Raw genomic sequence first — 23,407 nt, 5'->3', positions numbered from 1 at the left:
ATTCTCTTATGTTTTTCTATGCGTTCACTAACACAAAATAATGAAAATTTTTATTTCTAGTTTAATTGCTTCTTGTTTTAATTTTCAGATTACAGTGTAGATTTTTGATTTGTTTAATTTTTAGTAAATTAGACTGGTGGAAAAAATTATTATTTTATTTTAAATAATAATTTTATTGTATTAATGTATTTACTGATGTGGGGAAAAACAAAAATGACTCTGAGCTTTTAAATCATATTAGTGGTAGTCTAATTCACAGTAAGCAATCCATATTAAAATCTATTGCATCCCATTCATCGATTGGATGGTTAGAAAAAGGAAAATAATCCATGTTAATCATTTGTGAAGCATTCTAATAAGGTAGTCTCAAGGGAAATTGCCAGGTATTTAAATTTTCTATAAAATTTCTACTGGATAACAATTAAACCATATCTACATATTCACATACTTTAAAATAATTTTCTATAATCGTGTCCTGTATGTATACATATACATATATATATACACACACACATCTATGTGTGTGTGTGTGTGTGTGTAAAGAGAGGGGGTCGAGTTTAGCATATATGTGTGCTTCAGTTTTTATATTGTTGAATAATTCCAAGCGTGGATGTACCAAATTTTATTCATCCACTTATCAGCTGATTGACATCTGGGCTGTTTCTTCTTTTGGTTATTACAAATAAAGCTGCTATGAACATTTGTTGAACATTTGTGTATGTGTTGAGGTACGTTTTCATTTCTCTTGGGTATATATTTACCAGTAGAAATGCTAGGTCACCTGGTAACTCTATGTTTAACATTTTGTAAAACTGACAGACTATTTTACAAAGAGGCTGCTCCATTTTACATTTCCACCATCAATATATATTGGTTCAAATCTTTCCACATCTTTGTGAAAACTTCTTACTGTTGTAGTCGTCATAATGAATATCAAGTGTGATTATGATTTGCAGTACTTTGATGTCTAATAGTGTTGAGCATTTTTTATGTGTTCATCAGTCATTTGTGTATCTTCTTTGGAGAAATATTTATTCAAATTATTTGCCCATTATTTAATTGGATTAGTTGTTGTTTTATTGTTGAGTGTATAAAACATTCATTATTTATTCAAGATACAAGTCCATTATCACATAAGTGATTTGCAAATATTGTCTCCCATTCTGTCAGTTGACTTTTTGTCTTCTGAAGCATAAAACTTTTTCATTTTGATGAGATCTAACATCTGTTTTTCTTTTTTCATTTGTATTTTTTGTGTCATGTTTAAGAAGGCTTTGCTTAACCCAAAGTTATGAAGATTTCCTCCTATTTTTTATCCTAAGGGTTTCATCATCTACCATCTACGTTTAAGGTATATTTTTAGTTATATGTGTGGGTGTATGAGTGTGTGTGTGATATGAAGAAGGAATCAAATATCATTCTTTTACATGTGGCTATACAATTGTTGGGAGTACTATATATTTGAGATAATTTTTTTTCTCATTGGAGTTTTCTGGTACATGTAGCTATGTCTATTCTTATTCAAACTCTCTTTATTACTATAAACTTTATACTGAGGTTGAAATCAGGAAGTGTGAGCCCACTAACTTTGTTTTTTTCATTTAAGATTCTTTTGGCTGTTCTGGGTCCCTTGTATTTCCATATGCTTTTTAAGGTCAGCTTGTCAATTTCTGGGAAGAAGCCAGCTGGGATTTCTATACATTAAATCTGTAGGTCTATTTGGATAGTATTGTCATCTTCATAATATTAGGCCTTCCATTCCATGAACATTGTTATCTTTCCATTTTTTAAAATCCTTAGTTTCTTTCAATGACGTGCTGTAGTTTGGGTGCATATGTTTTAACATTTAAAATTATTTTGCTAAACTTATTTCTAAGTATTCTATATTTTAAAATTATATTATAAATTAAATTGCCTTTTTAATGTCATTTTCAGATTGTTCATTGCTCTTATATAGAATACAAATGATTTTTTGTATGTTGCTTTTGTAACCTGCAACCTGAGTATACTTTTCTATTAAATTATTTAAGATTTTGTATATACCAGTACTTGCCATCTGCAAATAGTGATAGTGTTACTTCTTTCTTTCCAATCTGGATGCCATTTATTTCCTTCTCTCTCTCTGTCTCTCTCTCTCTCTTTACCCCACCCCCAATTACCCTTGCTGGAATCTCCAGTTTTAGTCAACATTAGTTGAATAAAGGCAAAAGTGGACATGTTTGCTTTGGTCCTGGTCTTTGAGGGAAAACATTCATTTTCTCACCACTAAATATAGTACGAGCCTCGGGTTTTGGTATTCCTTTGATCAAGTTGAGGAAGTTCTATTGCTAGTTTGTTGAATATTTTTATAATGAAAGGTTATTGAATTTTGTCAAATAAGCCCGTCATTCAACCATGTCAAATTGTTGTCTTATTGCAATGAGAGAGACTGTGTACTAGAAAAACTATGGCGAATCTCAAAAAAAAGGAAGAAAGAAAAAAGGGAGGGAGGGAGGGAGGAAAGAAAGGGAGGCAGGCAGGTAGGCAGTAAGGAAGGAGAGAGAGAAAGAAAGAGAAATAAAAAGAGAAGCAAGCAAGCAAGAAAGAAAAAGATAAAGAAAAGGAAAGAAAAGAAAAAAGAAAAGGAAAATAAAAGAAACAGAATTTTTAGAAGATTTTTACAGAGGGTAGAATTTAGACACAATTTCAGTAAGTAGTGTTTTGTTAGGTTTAAAGTAGAGCACAGTTATGTGTACTATTTGTAAAGAGTTCAACATCAGATATGGATAGTGAATTGGACCTGTATCCTTGGAAACTTCACAGTTAATATAGATGTGGAATATTTTGTGCAGAAACTTCTTATTTTAGGCTCTTTACCTGGGCTGCAAATTGAGAGTGCTTCTGTGTGTCAAAATAACTCAGATCCTCCAAACAAGATTTGGATGCTTTATACTGGTGATATAATTTCAATCAACAAACTGATATTCTGTGGCTTTGGAGAACAAGCCAGTAACTAAGAAGGTAGTACACAATCAAGGAGGACTTCATTATGATGCTTTATAGTTGTAGCATGTCCTTGAGATAAATGTTATTTTCTGCTAAATTTGTGTGTTAGTCTGTTCTCATGCTGCTAATAAAGACATACCCGAGACTGGGTAATTTATAGAGAAAAGGAAGTTCAACGACTCACAGTTCCACATGACTGGGGAGGCCTCACAATCATGGTGGAGAGTGAAAGAACAGCAAAGGCACATCTTACATGGTGACAGGCAAGAGGGTGTGTGCAGTGGAAATGCTCTTTATAAAATCATTAGATTTTGTGAGACTTTTTCACTATCCCGGGAACAGCATGGAAAAACCTGCCACTGTGATTCAATTACCCCCGACTGGGTCCCTCCTACAACACATGGAGATTATGGGAGCTACAATTCAAGATGAGATTTGGGTGAGGACCCATCCAAACCACTTTGCAACTGGATTTACCTGCGACTGTTTTCCTAGCCAGATGAATAACAGTGTTTAATGGACGTGACTCCCTATGAATAATACCCTTCACTGCCTTTCCCATTTGGTAAGCTCTTATCCTGTCTTTAAGACAATGTGCAGACAAGAAGGGGCTATTGCTGTTCTTCAGTGGTGATGAGATGAAAGTATGTTCTCTATGAACTGAAGTCCTTTGGATAGCTGCAAGAGTAGTGGTTTATTTCTCTGCCAAGCTATTAGAATTAATTTCCCTATCATGGCTATGGAAACTAGAATCCAGGAAATAGGGTACAACCACGGTTCTGAGTTACTTGCCTGGCTTGTATTTTTTGATGTGCTGACCTCCCCTTATTTCTTCTGCAAAAACATGTCAGGACCTGACTCATGCTTAGCCAATCTCAATTCCCTGCTCAAAAGTGGGTAAGAGGGAAGAAAACTCTTTTTTTTTTTTTCTTGGCAAGTGCATGAGGTAAGGAGACAGGATTTTTACTGGTTTGCATTACATTTCATATGCCTATTCTACATCCTTGAGTTCCAAGAATTTAGCCCTGTATTGATTTACTCTGCTCAATATTTCAAGTCTGGTTGGGTAGATAGGCATTTTATTTTATTTTCAAACTATATAATTGCCTTCCAGAATCAGTAATTCAAAGTCCTATTCTGGCTGTTCAACTGTTTTAGGAATCTCAATGTTCAAACACAGATGTGTGTGCACACACACACATATACATGCCACATGCCCTCTCACTGTCGATAAATAATCACAAAATTGAGAAATATGTCTTATCTCAACTAAAATATTTCAATAATTTTAATTGGCTTTTTGTTAATTAAAATATATTTTTGTAAGGATCTAAACATCATTTTTAGAAAGAAGTACATGACTAAAATATTTTAAAATGTAGCAACAGATCATTATTAACTGTAATTTCTGTTTATCATCTATTACAAAAATAAAGTAAAACAGATTATATGTGGATATTGAGATGTATTATGTTCTCTAGTAACTCTGGAATTATGTTAACCATAGAAAAGAAACATCTGTCACATCTCAATGGTGATACGAAGTGTTTTCTTCCTGAATTGGCAAGAGAAAGTTACGAAGAGGAAGATATGTCATGGTTACTGGAAGAGAAGATGTAGAATCAGGATGGATTATTCTCATTTGCTTACATTTTCTCAGAGCTATGCCATTTCTCATTCTATTTGTGAACGATGAAAGGCGTGTAATGCTATAGGTACTACTAATAGAGTTCATTGCATTTCTGAAATGATTTGGAAGTTTAAAAAATACACTGGCAAAGGTGATTTATTAATTAATGATTTAAACATCCTTAACCATGATCAACTTTTCTTCCACTCACTCCAAATAGGAGAACTGTGTGCATCACATAAAATTAGCTTAACTGATTTTACAATGACTGTGTTTTATAATTTTTCTTCCATCATCTCTAGGCTACATTTTCATACTAATCACCCCCATTAATACCTTGTAGACTGCTTTGTTGACTGTGTGAGAGGAGACTATCTATGGTATATTACTAGATATACAATTCTTCTAGAGTCAAACAAGTTGAGACTAACGAATCATTCCTTTGGTTTCAGGTTGGTATAGATTGAGGCTAAGTAGTAACCATTATAAACCCATATCCAAATAGTGGTGCTACTAAGAACATAGGCTTTTGGAATCAGATGAATGGGGGAGCCAGGCGGTAAAAATTTTGTGTTAATATTATCAGCCCTGTGACTATAAGTTTCAGCTTTCTTCTTGGGAAATGGAAAATTATGACACAAACTTCACATTTTATTTTATGTACAAAATAAAATGATGTATGAAAAGCAGTTTTTATCATTTCTAGCATGTGGCAACTAAAATGATAGCCATTAATTGCATTATTATTGGATATTTCATGTTGTATGTAAAAAAAGAAATAAAAAATATGAAAAAAAAATTGTTCAAAAACTTTAATTATTGTTTTGCCCTCCCACAAAATCCTATTGATCCCCCCAAACTAAATATTAACTCATCTTAAACCTGGAAACAGCTCTTTTCAGATACCTATTTTTATAGCAACTGGATAGTTCCTATTAGCCATTCTTTGAGAGAAAAGCAGGGGAAATGCTCTGTCTGTAATAATGTTAATTTCTTGGTATGACTGAAAAAAGTGTATACGTTCTTTGTTAAATTAAACATGCTCAGAATAATAATTCTGAGTAAAGCAAATAACATGTAGGAAAAGTGTAATAATTTGATTATACTTAAAGATGCACTCATAGCATGTCTGTGAAAAATAAAACAGCTACTTATGTTACCCTAGAGATTGGGAATACAATTTTAAGAAATAATTACTTTTGTTTTTCACCTTGTCACTTTTATGTATTAGGATCTGTGTACCATCATTTATCTTTGTCTGACATTTAAAGCATGCTTTAGCTGGCAATTAATTTCTTTTTCTCTTGCTTTGTTTTTTTTTATCTCATTAGTTGGATAGAAGCAAATAAATTGACACATTAACCTATTAAAACATTATCTACCACTGTTTGATAGTTGCAAGTAAGGAGTTAGATTTTGGATTTCTCATACTGTTGTAGTTTTCAATGTGTTTGCTTTTCCTGGACATCTCCAGATCTATAGTATCAAGAGAAAACTCATGATGATTGTATCTAAGTGGTATTGCTGACATAAGGTTTTCCAAAACATCTCTAAGTTGTTGCACGTTGGATATTTTTGAAAATTGATTAAGATACAAGAAAGAAAGCCACCATTTTCCAAAATGAAAGGCAATTATTTAATTTTATTTTATTTGTGAGAAGATTAAGTCTATAATGACATTTTTTGCAAAAATTGCTCCCATTATATATGTATAATAAGCTGTCAATTGTAGGTATCACAATGACTACATTTTTATTTTGGAGATTTTGTGGAGAAATGATTGATGAAATAACAGGTATACATGTATATCTTAAATGCTTTTTCTGTCCAGAAGTCATTTTTTTGTAAATAAAAGTATATATTTTTTCTTTTTCTTCCCCCACTAGATGTGGGTTCTGTGGAAGGACTTGCCTATCACAGAGCCTGGGATACACTGTACTGGACAAGCTCTACCACCTCATCCATCACCAGACACACTGTGGACCAGACTCGGCCTGGAGCATTTGACAGGGAAGCTGTCATCACCATGTCAGAAGATGACCACCCACATGTGCTAGCCTTGGATGAATGTCAAAAGTAAGAAACAGTGTAGTTTTATTTCTTCATTATAGTTATAAGTCAAAAGAATATCAGAGTTCTGTTAATTTTAAGAAGAATTAACTTTAAAAATAAAGTTTTTATTTGAAGTTTTATTTTCACAATTCATAAAACTTGTTTTTATGTAAGAGCATTATAAATGTGAAAAATCTGGTCCCTTTAAAAGCCAGGCTTCATCTTCCTGAGAGATCCAGTAAAAACAAATTTAAATAATTAAAGGCAAAATAGAGACAATACTATGCTGGAAAAGGCCTGTGAAGAAGATTTTAATACATAGCTGATTGAAACCATATATTTAAAAAAATTAACATACACGGAAGACTAAGAGTGTTTTTTTTTTGCATTTTAATCAAGTAATTATAGCATCTGGAGATCTCCCAAATTGCAATACAAAAGAAAGCAAACTGCAACCATACAAAAATCTTTGTGTGCAGCTATTTTTTCAGCACTAGGTGCTTGATAATGGTCTAAGTAGTCTACAGCTGTTTGATGATATATTGTACAGACAGCTAAAATAATGCTTGTAAAAAATTCATGGCAAAAGAAAATGCTCCGGATATAAAATATACTCAGTGAATAAAAGCAAAGAAAAAAATTGTGTTTTGGAGGATGTCTTAAAGAAAGCAGTTATGTAAAAAAACACACACACACAAAAAAAAACCCTGAAGAACAAAGCACAGGTAAGGAACAAAAGAATACCTATCTATGGACTTTCACTCTCATACACCATATGGTAAAGTTGTTTGTTAACTATAAGAAAATCCTTTTTATTTTTAAATGAAATGAGTAAACAAAAATCAGCCCAATCTGGCCTTCCTGAGCAAAACTAGAAGAGCTAGAAGAGTTCGTTTTAGGTGTGATTAAAAAAAAAAAAAAAGATTGAAGAATAAAAAGCAATGACAGATAATCACTGACCCAGACCACTTGTCAGAAGAAAGGACTAAATAACAGAAATTGGTCAGTGTGAAAATAGTTGTAAATCTGAACCCTTTTATGGAGCTAAAAGTGAGGTCAGATTTAATTCACTTAATTGAACATCATCTTATACGTGAAAATTCTTAAGGTTGAGCAATGTAATGAGTCATGGAGCTTGGGAGACTGCTCCCACCACTGTCCTATGAGGATACGGTTTGCTGACTCAGCTGCATTTACCCCAACACATCACCAGAAGAATCTCAGGACAATAATAAATGTCTCACAGTAGGAATAAAAGAGTTGGGCAAAGGAACTTGTAAGTCAGTTTTGAAATAAAAATAAAGCGGTCACTCATGATATTATATATGATGAGTTTTAATTAGTAAGTGCTTTATCCTGTAATTATTTATTACATAGGCTAACATTTACACTTTTCACCTTGCATATGGTGAACTGTAAATTAAAATTAAACACATAATGTATTTCAATTTGATAATTATTTGTAAATAAAGTATAAAAAAGGCAATTTATCATCATATATGTAAATGACACCTTCAAACCACCATTGTATGTTAATAGATTAACAGATATTTTAAAATGAAATCCTAAATTGCAAATCAAAGTTAGGTTCTCTAAGTTTAAAATTTGGCTCAGTTACTAATTATTTGTGAAAACTTTAATTACTTAATCTCTCTGGGCCATTCTGTTTTCTTACCTGTGAAATGAAGGGGGGAAATGAAAGGAACACTAACACCTCTAAAATTCTCTTATTATAAAGCCTACAATCTAGGAAAATATTGTAAATAAATTGTGAGTTTAATACTTTACATTCTATGCATAACTTTTAAAATGTTTTAATTCAGCATTTTTTTATTTTAAATGTCACAATTTGTAAGTAAAATTACCAACAATGAAAATTGAATACAAACATTTTTGTTGTGAATTTGAAAATTATTTGGTAATAAGTGTCATAAAATACTCAAAACCACATATTGAATAACTTTGTTGGCTGTAATGTTAAACTGCCTTTAAATGGTTATACATGGGAATCCATAGAGAGCAGATACTATGCTGAAGGATTTAAGAGTCACTCCTAGAGTTTTAGAAATGATATTGTAATTTATAGAAAAATCACACGAAGAGAGAAAAAAAGAAATGTAAAAAACAGGAGTTTAGTAATTTTCTTTCTCCAAAACATATACAAAAGAGAAGGCAGAATTTAAAAAGGAAAATTGGAAGGGGAAGAAGATTTTTATTTTCATCAACTGAAGCAAATAAGTATACTTAGGATAAGAATGATTGTACTGGGTCAGCTGAGATGTGGTAATAAGTTAGGGTATATTTGCAGTTTGTGGAAAACAAACAAGATCACTGTTTTGTTCTTGATTAAAATAAATCCTCATTATGCATCTAACAGTTTAACCAAATTATCATTTGAAGGAATACACAGGATAATTATTTTTTAGAAGTAGGTTCTAGGTATCATTTAAGAACCTGGGGAAAATTAACATGCATATATAATATGCATATCTCCTTTTATTACCTAGACTTTGTTAAAGATAGAATATGAGGTAAATAATTCTGCTTCTTTTAAAATAGCTTGGTATTGCCATGTTTCTATTAGTATTTTTACTCTTGATGAGAAGTTTAATTTATAGTTACAATTTTCATTTTAATTAGTTTAATGTTTTGGACCAACTGGAATGAACAACATCCAAGTATCATGAGATCTACTCTGACTGGGAAAAATGCTCAAGTGGTGGTCAGTACAGACATACTCACTCCAAATGGACTTACTATCGACTACCGTGCAGAGAAGCTGTATTTCTCAGATGGCAGTCTAGGAAAAATTGAAAGGTGTGAATACGATGGATCCCAGAGACATGTAAGTTAATCAGGAATTTCTTGGTTATAGAGTTATACAATGATATATTTAAAACATATGATTTATACTCTCCTAAAATGTACATATCAAGGAATTTCAAAAAAGCCAGTTGATTGAAACAATCCAATTGAATAACTAATCTATCACACACATAAGAAAATTGTGGATAGTATTTTGAAAACTTCTTTCAAATGCATTTGCTACCATAGAGACAGCTCAACACATAAACTTTTTTCTGGAGCAATAGTAACTAATTTCCTTCTAGTTATTAATTGAACTGGAATTGTTAGAGTGATTTGCATATGCTTCATTGTTATGTATAGTTTTTAAAAATGTGAAATAAAATTGATTAGTTGTCCCAGGATGAAAGAAAATTAGAAAAGAATGAAATGATCCTCTGTGTTTGTGTCCTTAAAGCAACCTAAGAAGCTCTGAAGAGAGGAGAATGGATCAAATCTATTCTAATCACTGGACTCTCTTTTCTCTGGGTTCAAAATGAAATAGTGGAAGAGTTGCTATGCTATCCCTTGAGAGCACTTACAGCAGGTATTTAGGGCCTGAAGAATGGTGAGATGCTAGGGCGCCCCCTTGTCCTGTGAGGAGTAGCTGCCTTGGTGACTGGGAACCTCAGTGGTTAGATCTGGGTGGCTACAGCACTAGAGAAATCTGGACCCATGTCCCTACCACTGTACAGGCCTGAAGGACAAAATGATCCTCAGGCTCCTCATGCCTCCACTGCATTGAAGAAGGTCTGGAATGTAACACAGTCTTTTTCTTAAAGGGCCAGATAGTAAATATTTGAAGCCTCATGGACCATGTGATCTCTATCACAACTACAGTGTTTCACGGCACTAACACAGACATAGAGAATGTATAAATAAATAGACCTGACAGTATTCAAATAAAGTTTTATTTACAGAAACAGGCAACAAATCAGCAAATTCTATATATAGAGAACAAATTCTCTATGGCTAAGCACACTGTTTAATTCAGTTGAAGATTGAATTGACCTTAGGCAAATTATTTAGCCTTTATAAACTTTAGATTTCTTACATGCAAATTTTCTTTCAGGGCAATTATGAAGATATAATGCAAAAGTATATGACTCAGAATACAGCATAGAAATTCTAAATAAACCTAGTATATAATGCTTTTGAAAAGACAGGTAAAACATTGTCCTGAATGTGGTGTCATTTTTTATTATGTCATGATATTTAAAAAAATGAGTTTATAACTCATTCTCCTCAATTGATTTTTGTATATACCTATTTTGCACTTCCCCACCCATTTATTCTTATGTATGGTAATTATAGCTACAGTAAGTGGTCGAGTAATAAGATAGCACTAACATAATTTAAAGGATTTGTTCTGACAGTTAAAAGATGTGCTTTGTTTAATTGCAACTCATCATTTTCCATCCCTGTCCAAGGCAGGATGATTTCTGATTGGGCCCCAAAGTTAGAAAACTATTTCAAAGTTTACTGCATTCTTACATGCATCTAGATTACCTCACCTTTATCCTCATATGAATTCAAATTAATTTTTAAAAGTTAATATTTTTGTTAATAAAATGAGCAATATATTTTAAAAATTATTTTGCAAAAGTTAATTTAGGGACTATTTATGGACTGTTTTAAAGACTTTGTGCAGATTTATTAAGACTTCAGACTGTATCAATTTACTAATCGCCCTACTAGCTAAATCACTGATTGCTAATTGTGTTCTAGATACTGTGCCAAGCACTTTATATTTCATGTTTATATAGCCCTCCCCGTGGTAGGCATTATTATGATGATCCCCATTTACAGATGAAGAAAATGAGGCACAAAGAAGTTTAGTACTTGTTCGGGAACACCTAGCCACATACGTAGCAGGAAGGTGATTCTACCCCTGGTGATCTCACTTCAGCGCCTGTGCAAACCATCATGCTAAATTTGAAAACACTTGAAATGGACCCAACTAAGTGTACAAAACATGACCACTTCTTCATGCCTTGCAATTAACAATACATTTGTTCTCTCCTTCTTTCTCACATATCTTTAATATGTTACCCATAAACACTTTGCACAGTAAATATTTCAATTCATTACTGAATATGAAACTATGCCTAGTAAAATTTGAAGTTCTGCTGATTTACGTAGTAAACCAAGTAGATTTACTCAACTTGTCAGCAGACATCACATTACTTTGATACACATTTTAAGAACATTAGTAAAATCGACAGGGAAAAAAATGAACAGCATCCAACTCTAAGTGACACATTATCCCCTTTAAAACTGCTCTCTAATAGAGACATAGAGCTTCTGCGTAATCTTTTTGAAATACTCTTTACATAGTTTTCGCCATTATGTCAAGACAAGCTAATCATTTGAAGCTGGGGTCATCAAAGCTCTTTTAAAAGAGAAAGATCACTATTGCACCCTCACACCATTGCAAGGACCTTTATTATAACTTTGTGTCTAAAACTGTTTAATAGATATTCTGAAGCCTTAGACAGATGTTACAGCAACTCTACTATGGCCTGTTATATAAGAATTGTCTCTTTGCTTTTAGTATTCTTTTCACTTTCATGTTTAGATATACCCATTGCTTAGCTGTGTGACAAATAGTGCAATCAGGGAAGGGGAAGACTAAATGCTTATTATTCATTTCAGAAATTAATATTTATTAAATTCATATTCTGTAATTATTAGTAAAGATAATTTTACAAAATCAATACTAGAATGAAAGTTGGAAGTTTACTTCTTTAAAAATTATACTTTTTATGCAATGTTAAATTTAATCCTCACATTTGGTATTGACTAATTGCATGAACATTACCAAGTCATTTAAAATCCTTATGCTTTTTAAAAAATGTAATTTTATTTTAGATTCAGGGAGTACATGTGCATGTTTTGTTTATTACATGGTATAATGCATACTAGTGGGAATCAAAGCTCTTATACTTTATAATTAATTTAGTTATAAAATCAAATGACAGCTAAAATCAACATAATTGTGGTGTTCTCTAATTTTGTGGAAATTAGCAGAAGTCATTGTTAATTCAAAAAGGTAAAATAAACGTTCTTTGTCCCCATATCTAGTTGAGGAAGTAAAACATATGCTCAAAGATAATTAATGATATGGAATTAAATCTGCGACATTTTAATGATAATTCTCAATATTTTAATTCTTAATCTTTCCTTGTTCTGAAAAGCCAAAAATTCATACACAGGGTGTTCTTTTATAAATGGGACCTTTATAAACAGCACTATCATTTAGTGTGCTTGTACCTAGATTTGCCTTGAAATCCAACTGTTATTGTTAGTTAGCCTTGAAAAGAGCAGATAATCTAACACATGCCAGTGTTCACAGGAACCAGTGACTTCCACTTACTACATGAAATGAAAGCATTGTCAATTGTTGTAGTCCATTCAAGCTGCTATAACAAAATATTACTCCTATTTTTTTCCACTCCTTATTTTATTCCCTTTGGGCAACCATACTAATATAAATATATATATATATATTCAATTTATATTTTATTTTTAAGTAGATCTGCCAAACAACAGAATAAATTCCATTTTTATATTTTGGAGTACACTGTAAAAGGCACTGAAGAAATGTGTGACAGGTAAAAACTATAGATTTAGAAAGAATGATATTTAGGAAATAGAAAGTATAGTTACGAAGATTGAAGGATTCTATAAAAGACTTAAAATAGTCACCATGAAATATAAGAAGAGACGCAAAACATCGTTCATTCTATAATGTCAAAAAATGCTGAAGCAATACAATAAAAAGGAGTGCTGGAAAAGTGACAGTTACAGAAGGGAACATTTATTTTGCATAATTGCATATTTTCTAACTTTGGGTAAAGCAAGTGATAGCAGAAGGCAATCTCAAGAGTAGGGAAATCAGATATCCCCAGGGGAGTGAACAGATTAGAAAGAAGCTAGACATCATAATCTGGAATATTAGATACAGTGTATCTTTAATGAGAAAGAAGTAACCTATATTGAAGTTAATTGATTTTAAAGTGTTGGAGAGATTCTTATCAATTTAGACCTTGTGTGCCCTCGAATGCAGTATGATGCCGTGGGTCTTCCAAAGCCTGTTGGAAAAGTGTTCCTTCTTTTGAATATCTATAGGAATTAGACCGTAGTCAAGTAAATTTTCAAAACTATGTTTTAAACAAAGTCTGATAGGCTTAGTCATTGCATTACATCTTAAAGCTTTTAATATGCTCGTGAACATTATGAATATTCTGAATGGAAAACAGCATGTAGCTTTGTTCTGATCAGAAAACAGATGTTTTTTGCTTGTTTGTTTTAATTTTTTAACATGGGCCAGGCGCGGTGGCTCATGCCTGTTATCCCAGCACTTTGGGAGGCTGAGGCAAGCGGATCACCCGAGGTCGGGAGTTCGAGACCAGCCTGACCAAGATGGTGAAACCCCATTTCTACTAAAAATACAAAAAATTAGCCAGGCGTGGTGGCACGTCCCAGCTACTCGGGAGGCTGAGGCAGGAGAATTGCTTGAACCCAGGAGGTGGAGGTTGCAGTAAGCTGACATCATGTCACTGCACTCCAGCCTGGCAATGGGATGAGACTTTGTCTCAAAAAAAAAAAAAAAAAAAAATTAACATGATGTGTCATGGGCATGTGTTTGTAGAGATTTGAAAAATGCTGATACACTATTTACAACTCACACTTACAACTCATATTTATCATATAAATATTATATAACCCATTGCTTATCAGTAGACCAGAGAAACAGATCCTTTCAAACAGCAAAAATAAATCAAAAAAGTGTTTTTTAAAATACATTTTTATTTTTTGATTTTTTTAATCTGAAGTTTAATAAACCCATTAGTTTTTTCTATCAAACTGAATGTCGAGTTTTATTATTCTATTTTATCTTAGAGTGTGGTCACAATAAAATACAAGTCCGCACAGTTTAATTTTGACTTGCATTGATAAAAATAATATGATTGGCTGGGTTTTTCCGATTTTAATAACACATTAACTTATGTGGTGGTTCTACCTAAATATCGAGGAATGCATTCTTTATTCAGTGATAGGAAACTGAATGTTTTTGGGAAATTTAGTTATTAAGGCAAAAAAATCCAGAAAATAATTCTGTAATGTTTCTTTTTAATTTTTTCTGTTTTGTATCTATCATCATCTCTGTTCGTTCCAGTAGCTGAAACAATAACTCATGTTGACAGGGGCTAAGACAGCATGATTATAACCTATCTCCCTGCAGTTACCCTGTTAAGTGTTAATCATTTCTTGGAAAGTATGTGCTACCTGCATGATACAAACCTTTCCAAAAGAGATATTTATGTTCCTAGAAATTGGAATTGCTCATGTTTCTTACCACTGACATTCTTCTAAAAACTGAATCCAAAATTGTTTTCAGAATATATTCCCAGGAAGAAATCTTAAATCTTATGACTTATCTTTAGAATGAAAAGGATTTTTATGACTAACTTGACCCCTAAATAAACACGCTCTGATTACATGAACTCTTTTAAGTAAGAATAGGAGAGCAAGTTAAATAAATAAACAAACTAGTTTTAATTATAAGAACAATCAGAAAGTAATGAGATATTTTATCTTTTTATGGCACTAAATATTTCCTTTCTACTTTGTGTGTGTGTGTGTGTGTGTGTCAGGATCTCACTTTGTCATCCAGGCTGGAGTTCAGTGTTGTGATCAAGGCTCACCGTAGCCCTCTAACCCTGGGCTCAAATGATCCTCCCACTTTGGCCTCCTAAGTAGTTGGGACTACAAGCCTGCACCACCATACTTGGCTAATTTTTTACTTTGAGTAGTGATGGGGGTCTCTCTATCTTTCTACTTTTAAAATCAGTTGTTTTATTCCATAAATAAATCAAGGCATCAACTTATCATCTATATGCATCTGTATATTTACCTATCTTCTATCTTTCTTATCTATATATCTATGCTGTCTTCTCTTATTGATAATATAGTTTTAATGACGTTCAAGGGCCTGAACTCTGAAACTTACAGAATAAGTTTTGATGCCCAGAAAAGTGAATTTTCTCACAACGTAGGTTTGAAATGCTTACCCAAGTCAAAACCATTTGCTATCACCAAAGACAAGAAGGAAGATGAGTGTCAACTTCTAAAAAAAAAAAGGAAATATTTGATTTAAAAATTAAAGTATAAGTATAAGCATCCATTTCAATGAACTGAAAACCTTTCCACCATTAACTGGAATAAACCAGTATTATTTCACAGATTAGGAAACAGGCCCAGAAAAGGTAAATTAACTTCTAATGTTACTATGTCTAATATTTAATGCCAGTTATGGTTCTTAACTCTCTATTAGAGCCAATGATCTTTATTTTTAATTTAAAAACGTAATATCTTTATTTCTGTTCTAATAAAATTTTATATTATATCTGCCTTTATAAATAACTTTTCCAAGTTCTATTTAGTACCTGAACTATAATATAAAGGAGATATATAGAAAAAGTAATTTACAATGAATGATACATGTCCCAGTACACACTAAATGATCAAAGGAAACATGAGAAAGTGGTCAGATATTTTCACATGCATAGACTCATCATGAATGTGACAGCTGTGAAGGCAGATACATATCAAGTAGGTTTTACTACTCAGATACTGAGAGTAGTGCTGACTTGGGTGATATGATTTTCAAAACTGATGATGAGTTCTTGAAAATGTTGTATACAAAATGAGATAAAGTCATCTCTCAATTTACATAGAAGTTATGGTCCCTGAAAAATAATAAGTATATATTAAATCTCCTGAAATACTTACGTATATATGTAAAATGGAATTAAATTCTAGGATCAGATAATTATAAGCCGGTTTCACCTTTGAGAATATCTTGTAGGACATTTGAAACCTGGGCAGAGTCTCAGACAAGTCGTTGTACACAACTGCCCCGTGTATTGCAGGGCATCCAGATTCCCTGGTTCTTTACCACTAGACTACATAGCTATCACCCCCACCTTACCCCACTCCTATTAAGCAAAAATGCTGCCAACATTTTCCAAAGTCATAGAAAGAATAGGACTGCCTTGATTGACAGCCAATAAGATGGGTAATTGTCTTCAAGGGAGATGTGAAGAAAGTTCTCCTGACAGCAGTGATCTTTCCATTCTGTCTCACATGCCTCAAATACATGGGATGTTGGGTCTGTCAATAGCTGGATAAATCATAGACAAGAAGCAGAGTACCTAACTGTCAGCATAAGACTTCTCCGGACTTTAATTTTAACAGATCAGCCAATTGAATAGATAGAACTGTATATATCCAGTACCTTTTACATGATGGACATTGCAATCAAGTATATTATTAAAAAGCCCATTATCTACTAAATTCTGAGAGGCTGCTGGATATCGGATGTTTTGTTGTCTTTGACATTTTTCTGAATTCAGGAGGCATCATTCAATATTCAGATTATTATGTCCAATATTGATTTCAGTATATTTTAAGTATTCTTGGGCATGAATAGTTATTCAAATTATAATCAGACCTTAATAACTTTCTAATTTATTTAAAAATGATCTTTATAACTTTCTAATCTTTAGAACAGTAAGTGACTAAATAGAAATGTGATAAAAGTAAAGAATACAGCAAGTCTATGAATTCTATTAATCCATTAAAAATTATCATGTAAAACATATTTTTCCATGGGGAGATTTAGTATACATTAAGTGATAAGCGTAGAGTGAACACTTTAATATGCTGTCTCTCAGGCTAGATGTATAAAAATATTTCTTGAATGAAAAAATGAATGCTGTTGTCTTAGTGTGCTCTGTTTGCCATAACACAATACTTTAGACTGGGTGGCTTCAAAAACAGAAATTTACTTTCTCACAGTTCTAGAGGCTGGAATTCTGACATCAGGGTGCCAGCATAGTCAGGTTGGTGAGGGCCTCTTTTCCTGGCTTATGGATGGTCATCTTCTCGCTGTGTCCTCACGTGGCCTTCCCTTGATGTGCATGGGGACTGGGTTGGGGGCTGGGGGTAGAGAGAGAGAGAGAGAGAGAGATCTAGGCCACAAATTCTATAAAATTAGTAACCTACCCTTATGACCTTATTTAATCTTAGTTATCTCCTTAATGGTCATGTCTCCAAGTACAGTCATATTGGGAGTCAGGGCTTCAACATGTAAATTTTGCAAGGAGGCACAGTTGAGTCCATAGCCACTATAAATCAGTTTCTATAGGAAAAAAGCATTCATCTATACATATATATATATACACACACACATTTGTATACATTATATATTACATATAAATATATATTATATATGCATATATAGATATATATACATATATACATTATATATATTATGTATATATGTATATATATATTATGTATATATGTATATATATACATAATATATATTGTATATATGTATATATATACATAATATATATTGTATATATGTACATATATACATAATATATATGTATATATGTACATATATACAATATATATTATGTATATATATAGACATATATACATTATATATATTATGTATATATATAGACATATATACATTATATATATTATGTATATATATATACACATTTAAAAATTCCCAAAATTGTTAATAGAAGCCTTTAGGTTGTGAAATTATAAGTGATTTGTTTTTACCTGTGTGCATTTCTAGAACAGATAACAAATATTAATGAGTGAAGGACGACATATGCATTTGTGCTTATGAATTTTTAATTAAACATTTTTATTTGGAGGTAACTGTAGATTCACATGAAGTTGTACAAAGTAATACAGAAGGATCAAGTGTACTCTTTACCCAGTTTTCCCTAATGATTACATCTTGGAAAAGTGTAGTACAATCTCACAACCAGGGTATAGACACTTATGTGGTCAAGATACAGAACATTTCCTTCATTCCAATGATCCCACATGTTGCTTTTTTTGCATAGCTGTGCACACTTCCCTTCTTTCCCACTCCTTTCTTAATCACCTGCAACCACTAATTTGTTTTCCACTTCCATAACTTTGTCACTTTAAGAAACTTACATAGAAACTTTATAAAGAAACTTTATAACTTCTTTATAAAGAAACTTTAAGAAACTTATATAATGGAATTATATAGTGTGTTTCCTTTAGAGACTGACCGTTTCCATTCAGTAGAATTCTCTGGAGATTCATTCAGGTTGTTGCAAATATGACTAGTCTGTTCTCTTTCCTGCTGAGTAGTATCTATGATATGAATAAGCCACAGTATCTTTATTCACTTGTTGAAAGTCATCAGGGCGGTTTCTAGTGTTTGGCTATTGTGAATGAAGCTTTCATGAATATCTGTGTACTGATTCTAGAATGAACATAATTCTTCACTCTCTGTAATAAATGTCTAAGAGTTCAATCACTGGGTCATACGTTAGTGGCTTGTTTAGTTTTTTTTTAAGAAACTGACAAACTGCTTTCCAGAATGACTGTACCATTTTACATTCCCACTTACAGTTTATGAGTTATTTATATATTCTAGATGATACTTTTTTGGTGGCTATGTGGTTCGTAAATATTTTCCCCCACTTTGTAGTTTGTTTTTCCATTCTTTTCACATGAGATTTCTGCTGAGCAAAATTTATTTTGATTATTTTTAATTTATCTTTCTTTGTCATGGTTCATGCTTTTGATGCTAAGACTAAGAATTCTTTGCCCAGCCTTAGATTCCAAAGATTTTATTCTATTTTTTCTAAAAATGTTATAGTTTCACATTTCACATTTACATTCATAATTCATTTTGAACTTATTTTTGCATTTGGTCAGAAACTTAGATCAAGGTCCACTTTTTTGCCTATGGATGTCCATCTTTTTTTTTTTTTTCTTTGAGACGGAGTCTTGTTCTGTTGCCCAGGCTGGAGTGCAGTGGTGCAATCTCGGCTCACTGCAACCTCTGCCTCCTGGGTTCAAGAGATTCTCCTGCCTCAGCCTCCCGAGTAGCTGGGACTACAGGCATGTGCCACCACACCCGGCTGATTTTTTGTATTTTTAGGAGAGACAGGGTTTCACCGTGTTAGCCAGGCTGATCTCCTGACCTCGAGATCCACCTGCCTCGGCCTCCCAAAGTGCTGGGATTACAGGCATGAGCCACTGCACCCCGCTGGATGTCCATCTTTTCTCTAATTGCTTGTATACTTTTTTCAAAAATCATTTGGGCATAATTGTAGGTGTCTATATTGGGGTTCCCCGTTCTTTTCCATTTATTTAATGAGTTTGCCACTCTGTCAATACCACACAGCCTTGATTTTCAAAGTTATTTTAGTTATTTTATTTTCTTTGCCATTTTGCATAAGTTTTAGAATAATCTATCCACATCTACAAAATGTCTTTGATATATCTATGGTGTTTTCAGGTATATTCTCTGTCTAACTTTTTTAGCAGTTGCTTTAGGTACTGCAGTATATATTCATTACTTATCAGTCTACAAGCATCACCATTTACCCAGTAAAGCGAAGCATAGAAACTTTACATCCCTTTATGTTTCTTTAGCCTCCCCTGTTTGTAATATAATTATCTTAAAGATTTACTCTGCGCACAACAGTGTTAGATTTTTTTTGCTTCAACCATCAAACAACTTAGAAAACTCAGTATAAGGAAAGCCTACTTTTATGTACCCGTATTTTTGCTCACGGTGTTCTTTCTTTTTTCTTGATGTTCACAGGTTTCTTCTTTAATTGCTTACTTCCCTATTGCTTTCGAAAATTCCTTTTGTCCATTCTTTGCCATCTGTTGTGGCATATTATCTTAATTTCCTTTCATCTGAGACTGTTTTGATGTTCCCTTTATTTCTGATATTTTCACTTGGCATAGGTCACTGGGTCGACAGTTTTCATTTCATATTTGAAAAATATTGGGCCACTTCTTTCTGTTCTCTGTGATTTCTGATGAGATATCTATTATTATTAAAATTGTTTTCTTCTATGTAACATGTCATTTCCCCCTCGCTGCTGTTAAGATTTGCTTCTTGTCTCTAGTTTTCAGAAGTTTATTTTTATTTTTAATCAGCAAATAATAATTGTGTATATCTCAGTAGTACAAGGTGATGTTTTGATATATGTATGTATTGTGGAATGATTCTTCAGGTTAATTAATATATTAATCATAACACCCATGTACTTACTAATTTTTGTGCTATTTATCTCCAAAGTTAATTTCTCGTGTCTAACTGGAAATTTGTATCCTTTGACCAACATCTTATTCCCCATCCCACCTTCACTCCAGCCTTTGGTAGCTACTATTCTACTCTCTACTAATAAGAGTCTGACTTTTTAGATACCATGTGTGAGCTCATGAAGTATTTGTCTTTCTGTGTCTGGCTCATTTCATTTAGCATAATGTACTCCAAGTTCACCCATGTTGTCACAAATCACAATTTCAGAAGTTAAATTATGATGCGTCTTGGGTTTATAGTCTCTGAGCTTTAGTCTGCTTCTCCAATCTATAGGTATATGTCTCTTGCCAGATTGGTGGTTTTCATCCTTGATTTTTTTCAAGTCCTTTTTAGCCCCACGCTTTCTCCTCTCCCTGTAGGATTCTTTGACATGAATGTTGGGTCTTTTATTATAGTCTCACAGGTCACTGGAGCTTCGTTCAGTTTTCTTTCTTTCTGCTTTTTCTTTGTTGTTGTGACTGGTTATTTTCTATTATTCTACTTTTTAGTTTACTGACGCATCTTCCATTTCCTCCATTCTGCTGTTGAGTTTATTCACTGAGCTTTTTATTTAAGTTATTTTACGTTCAGTTCTAAAATTTCCATTTTGTTCCGGTTTCTTCTATTTTTTTTACTGAGATTTTCCATTTCTTTCCTAAAGCCTTTATTTTTTAAAAATTTTTATTATAGCTACTTTTAAATCTTTTTCAGATAATTTTTACACCCCTGTCATCTTGGTGTTGGCATCTATTAGTTGTGATTTTTTCAGTCTCTTTGAAATCTTCCTAGTTCTCGGTATGATGAGTAATTTTGTTTGAACTTGAACATGTTTTACTGCATGTATCTCCGTATTTTCAACCCTTCTGTTTTTAACTGTCTTTCCCTGACATCGGTCTGGGAGGGGAAAGTGAGGGGTGCTACCCTATCAGAGTAGCAGGTCCCCCATTCAGCATTCATTGGCACCAGAGATGAAATTGGGACTCCTCTGTGCTACTGGATGAAGAATGGGAGTTCAGGCTACCTAGATGGCCTCTACGGTGTCACCTAGAGGATGATGGTGGAAGTCCTGACCCTCCAGTGAGCTGCTTCTGACACCACCTCAGCAGAGAAGGGGTGGACACTTCATTACCATCAGGTGTGTGTGGAAGCCCAGGATCCCCACTTGGCCTTTGCTGGTGTGGGTGTGTCACAGCCTTTTTCCTGCGGTGGTTGGCTATAGTAAAGTTTTCTGCTGTGCTTGCTAGGTTGTTTCTTTCCTGGTCTTTTAGCTAGAGAGAGCAGATTATTATTTTTATTTTTTCTGTGTATGTTGCCATTTCTGGGTTGCCAGCTTATACGATTTGAGTCTGAGATATATGAGACAAAATGACCCTTAGGAAACACACTTCCATGGAATTTCTTGGTCCCAAGACACCCAGCTGGGTTGCTTTTTCTCTCTACTTTTATAGTCAGCTTATGTTTGTTTTATGTATAATTTCTAGAGTTTTAAGTTGTACATAAGGATCAAGAAATGTCTGTCTAGTCCATTTTTCTAGGAGCATAAGTTAATGTGCTCATAGATTTTTAGACATTCAGAATAGAAAAAAAGGGAAACATCTATTTGTGTTTTTTTTAAAGACACTTTTAAAGATCTAAGCTGATTTATGTTCTATAAGGCTGTAAAGCAAGGCCCTTGCATTGCCAATGAATTTAAACAGGAATAAGACTTATTAAAGACTTATTAAACACACATGATATGGCATGAGCTACAGGCCAAAGACATTGAAATCACTGATTTTCCACCTAAGGGAAATAAAGATTATGAAAATAAAGATGGTTGATTGTGTTGTCTAAATTTTATTGTCTGTAATGATAATGTGTAGATGTGATCACAGAGTATATAATAAAGTTTATATGAATATATGACATTGCCAAATATAGGTGTCTAAGTGAGAATAAGAAATAAGTGAAAAGAAAACTAAAATTAGTGTTAGATAACATTGTTTCAGTGTTGGACTGGTTCAAAAGAACAGTGTGATCTTGAGCAATTATTTTAATCTTTTTGAATCTCAGATTTGACATTTTGGGCTAGACTTAAAATTATTTTCCAACTCTAACTTTTTATGCTTTTACCTTTGGTTATGTGGAACTTAACTAGATCAGCCATTTGATATATATTTTATAACACATTCATATACGTAAGAAGATGGTGCCACATCTTGAATATTTTAGACATGGAGGCAGTCTTGGTAGTAAAATAGAACATACTGCTTTTCAGGAAGCAGTACGATGTGGGAGAAATTAATAAACTTAGATTGTTTAGACATGAATTTGAAACTTAGATATAAGACCTGTTGTTTAGTAAACTGAGGACATTTCTTAATCCTTCTACACCTTAATTTCTGCTGTAGAATATGACTAATAGTTTATGCCTCATAGGATGCATTTTGAGGAGTTAAAATGTTAATTCTTGTAAATCCCCCCTTGAATTATGAAATGTAAAAAATAAACCAAGTTTAAAATTGTGTAACTACATTCACTACACACATACACATGTGTATAAACATGAATGATATCTATAGAATTAATTATAAGTTGCCTCATTTCCTCTTTTGTAGGAATAATAACATCTAAAGAAAGGCAATTTGTTTTTCATCTTTGTATCTCCAAAAGCAATATACCCAAAGTCTGATGCATTGCTATGTTCAGCAAAATTCACTGAAGAAATGAGTATACGAGTA

General features: G+C 32.9%; 1 protein-coding gene across 1 annotated transcript in view; it reads left to right on the top strand.

Moving 5' to 3' along the window:
• Window positions 1–23,407, top strand: part of LRP1B (LDL receptor related protein 1B) — a 1,946,873-nt gene that overhangs the window by 1,572,161 nt on the left and 351,305 nt on the right. The window contains exons 45-46 of the mRNA XM_063790432.1: window positions 6,502–6,691; window positions 9,308–9,512. Of these exons, the coding sequence (XP_063646502.1) occupies window positions 6,502–6,691; window positions 9,308–9,512 (395 nt within the window). The remainder of the gene's footprint in view (window positions 1–6,501; window positions 6,692–9,307; window positions 9,513–23,407) is intronic.

This window comes from Pan troglodytes, chromosome 13 (genome assembly GCF_028858775.2).
Source record: "Pan troglodytes isolate AG18354 chromosome 13, NHGRI_mPanTro3-v2.0_pri, whole genome shotgun sequence".
Taxonomy (NCBI): domain Eukaryota; kingdom Metazoa; phylum Chordata; class Mammalia; order Primates; family Hominidae; genus Pan; species Pan troglodytes.
This window is presented reverse-complemented; position numbering and strand designations above follow the sequence as displayed.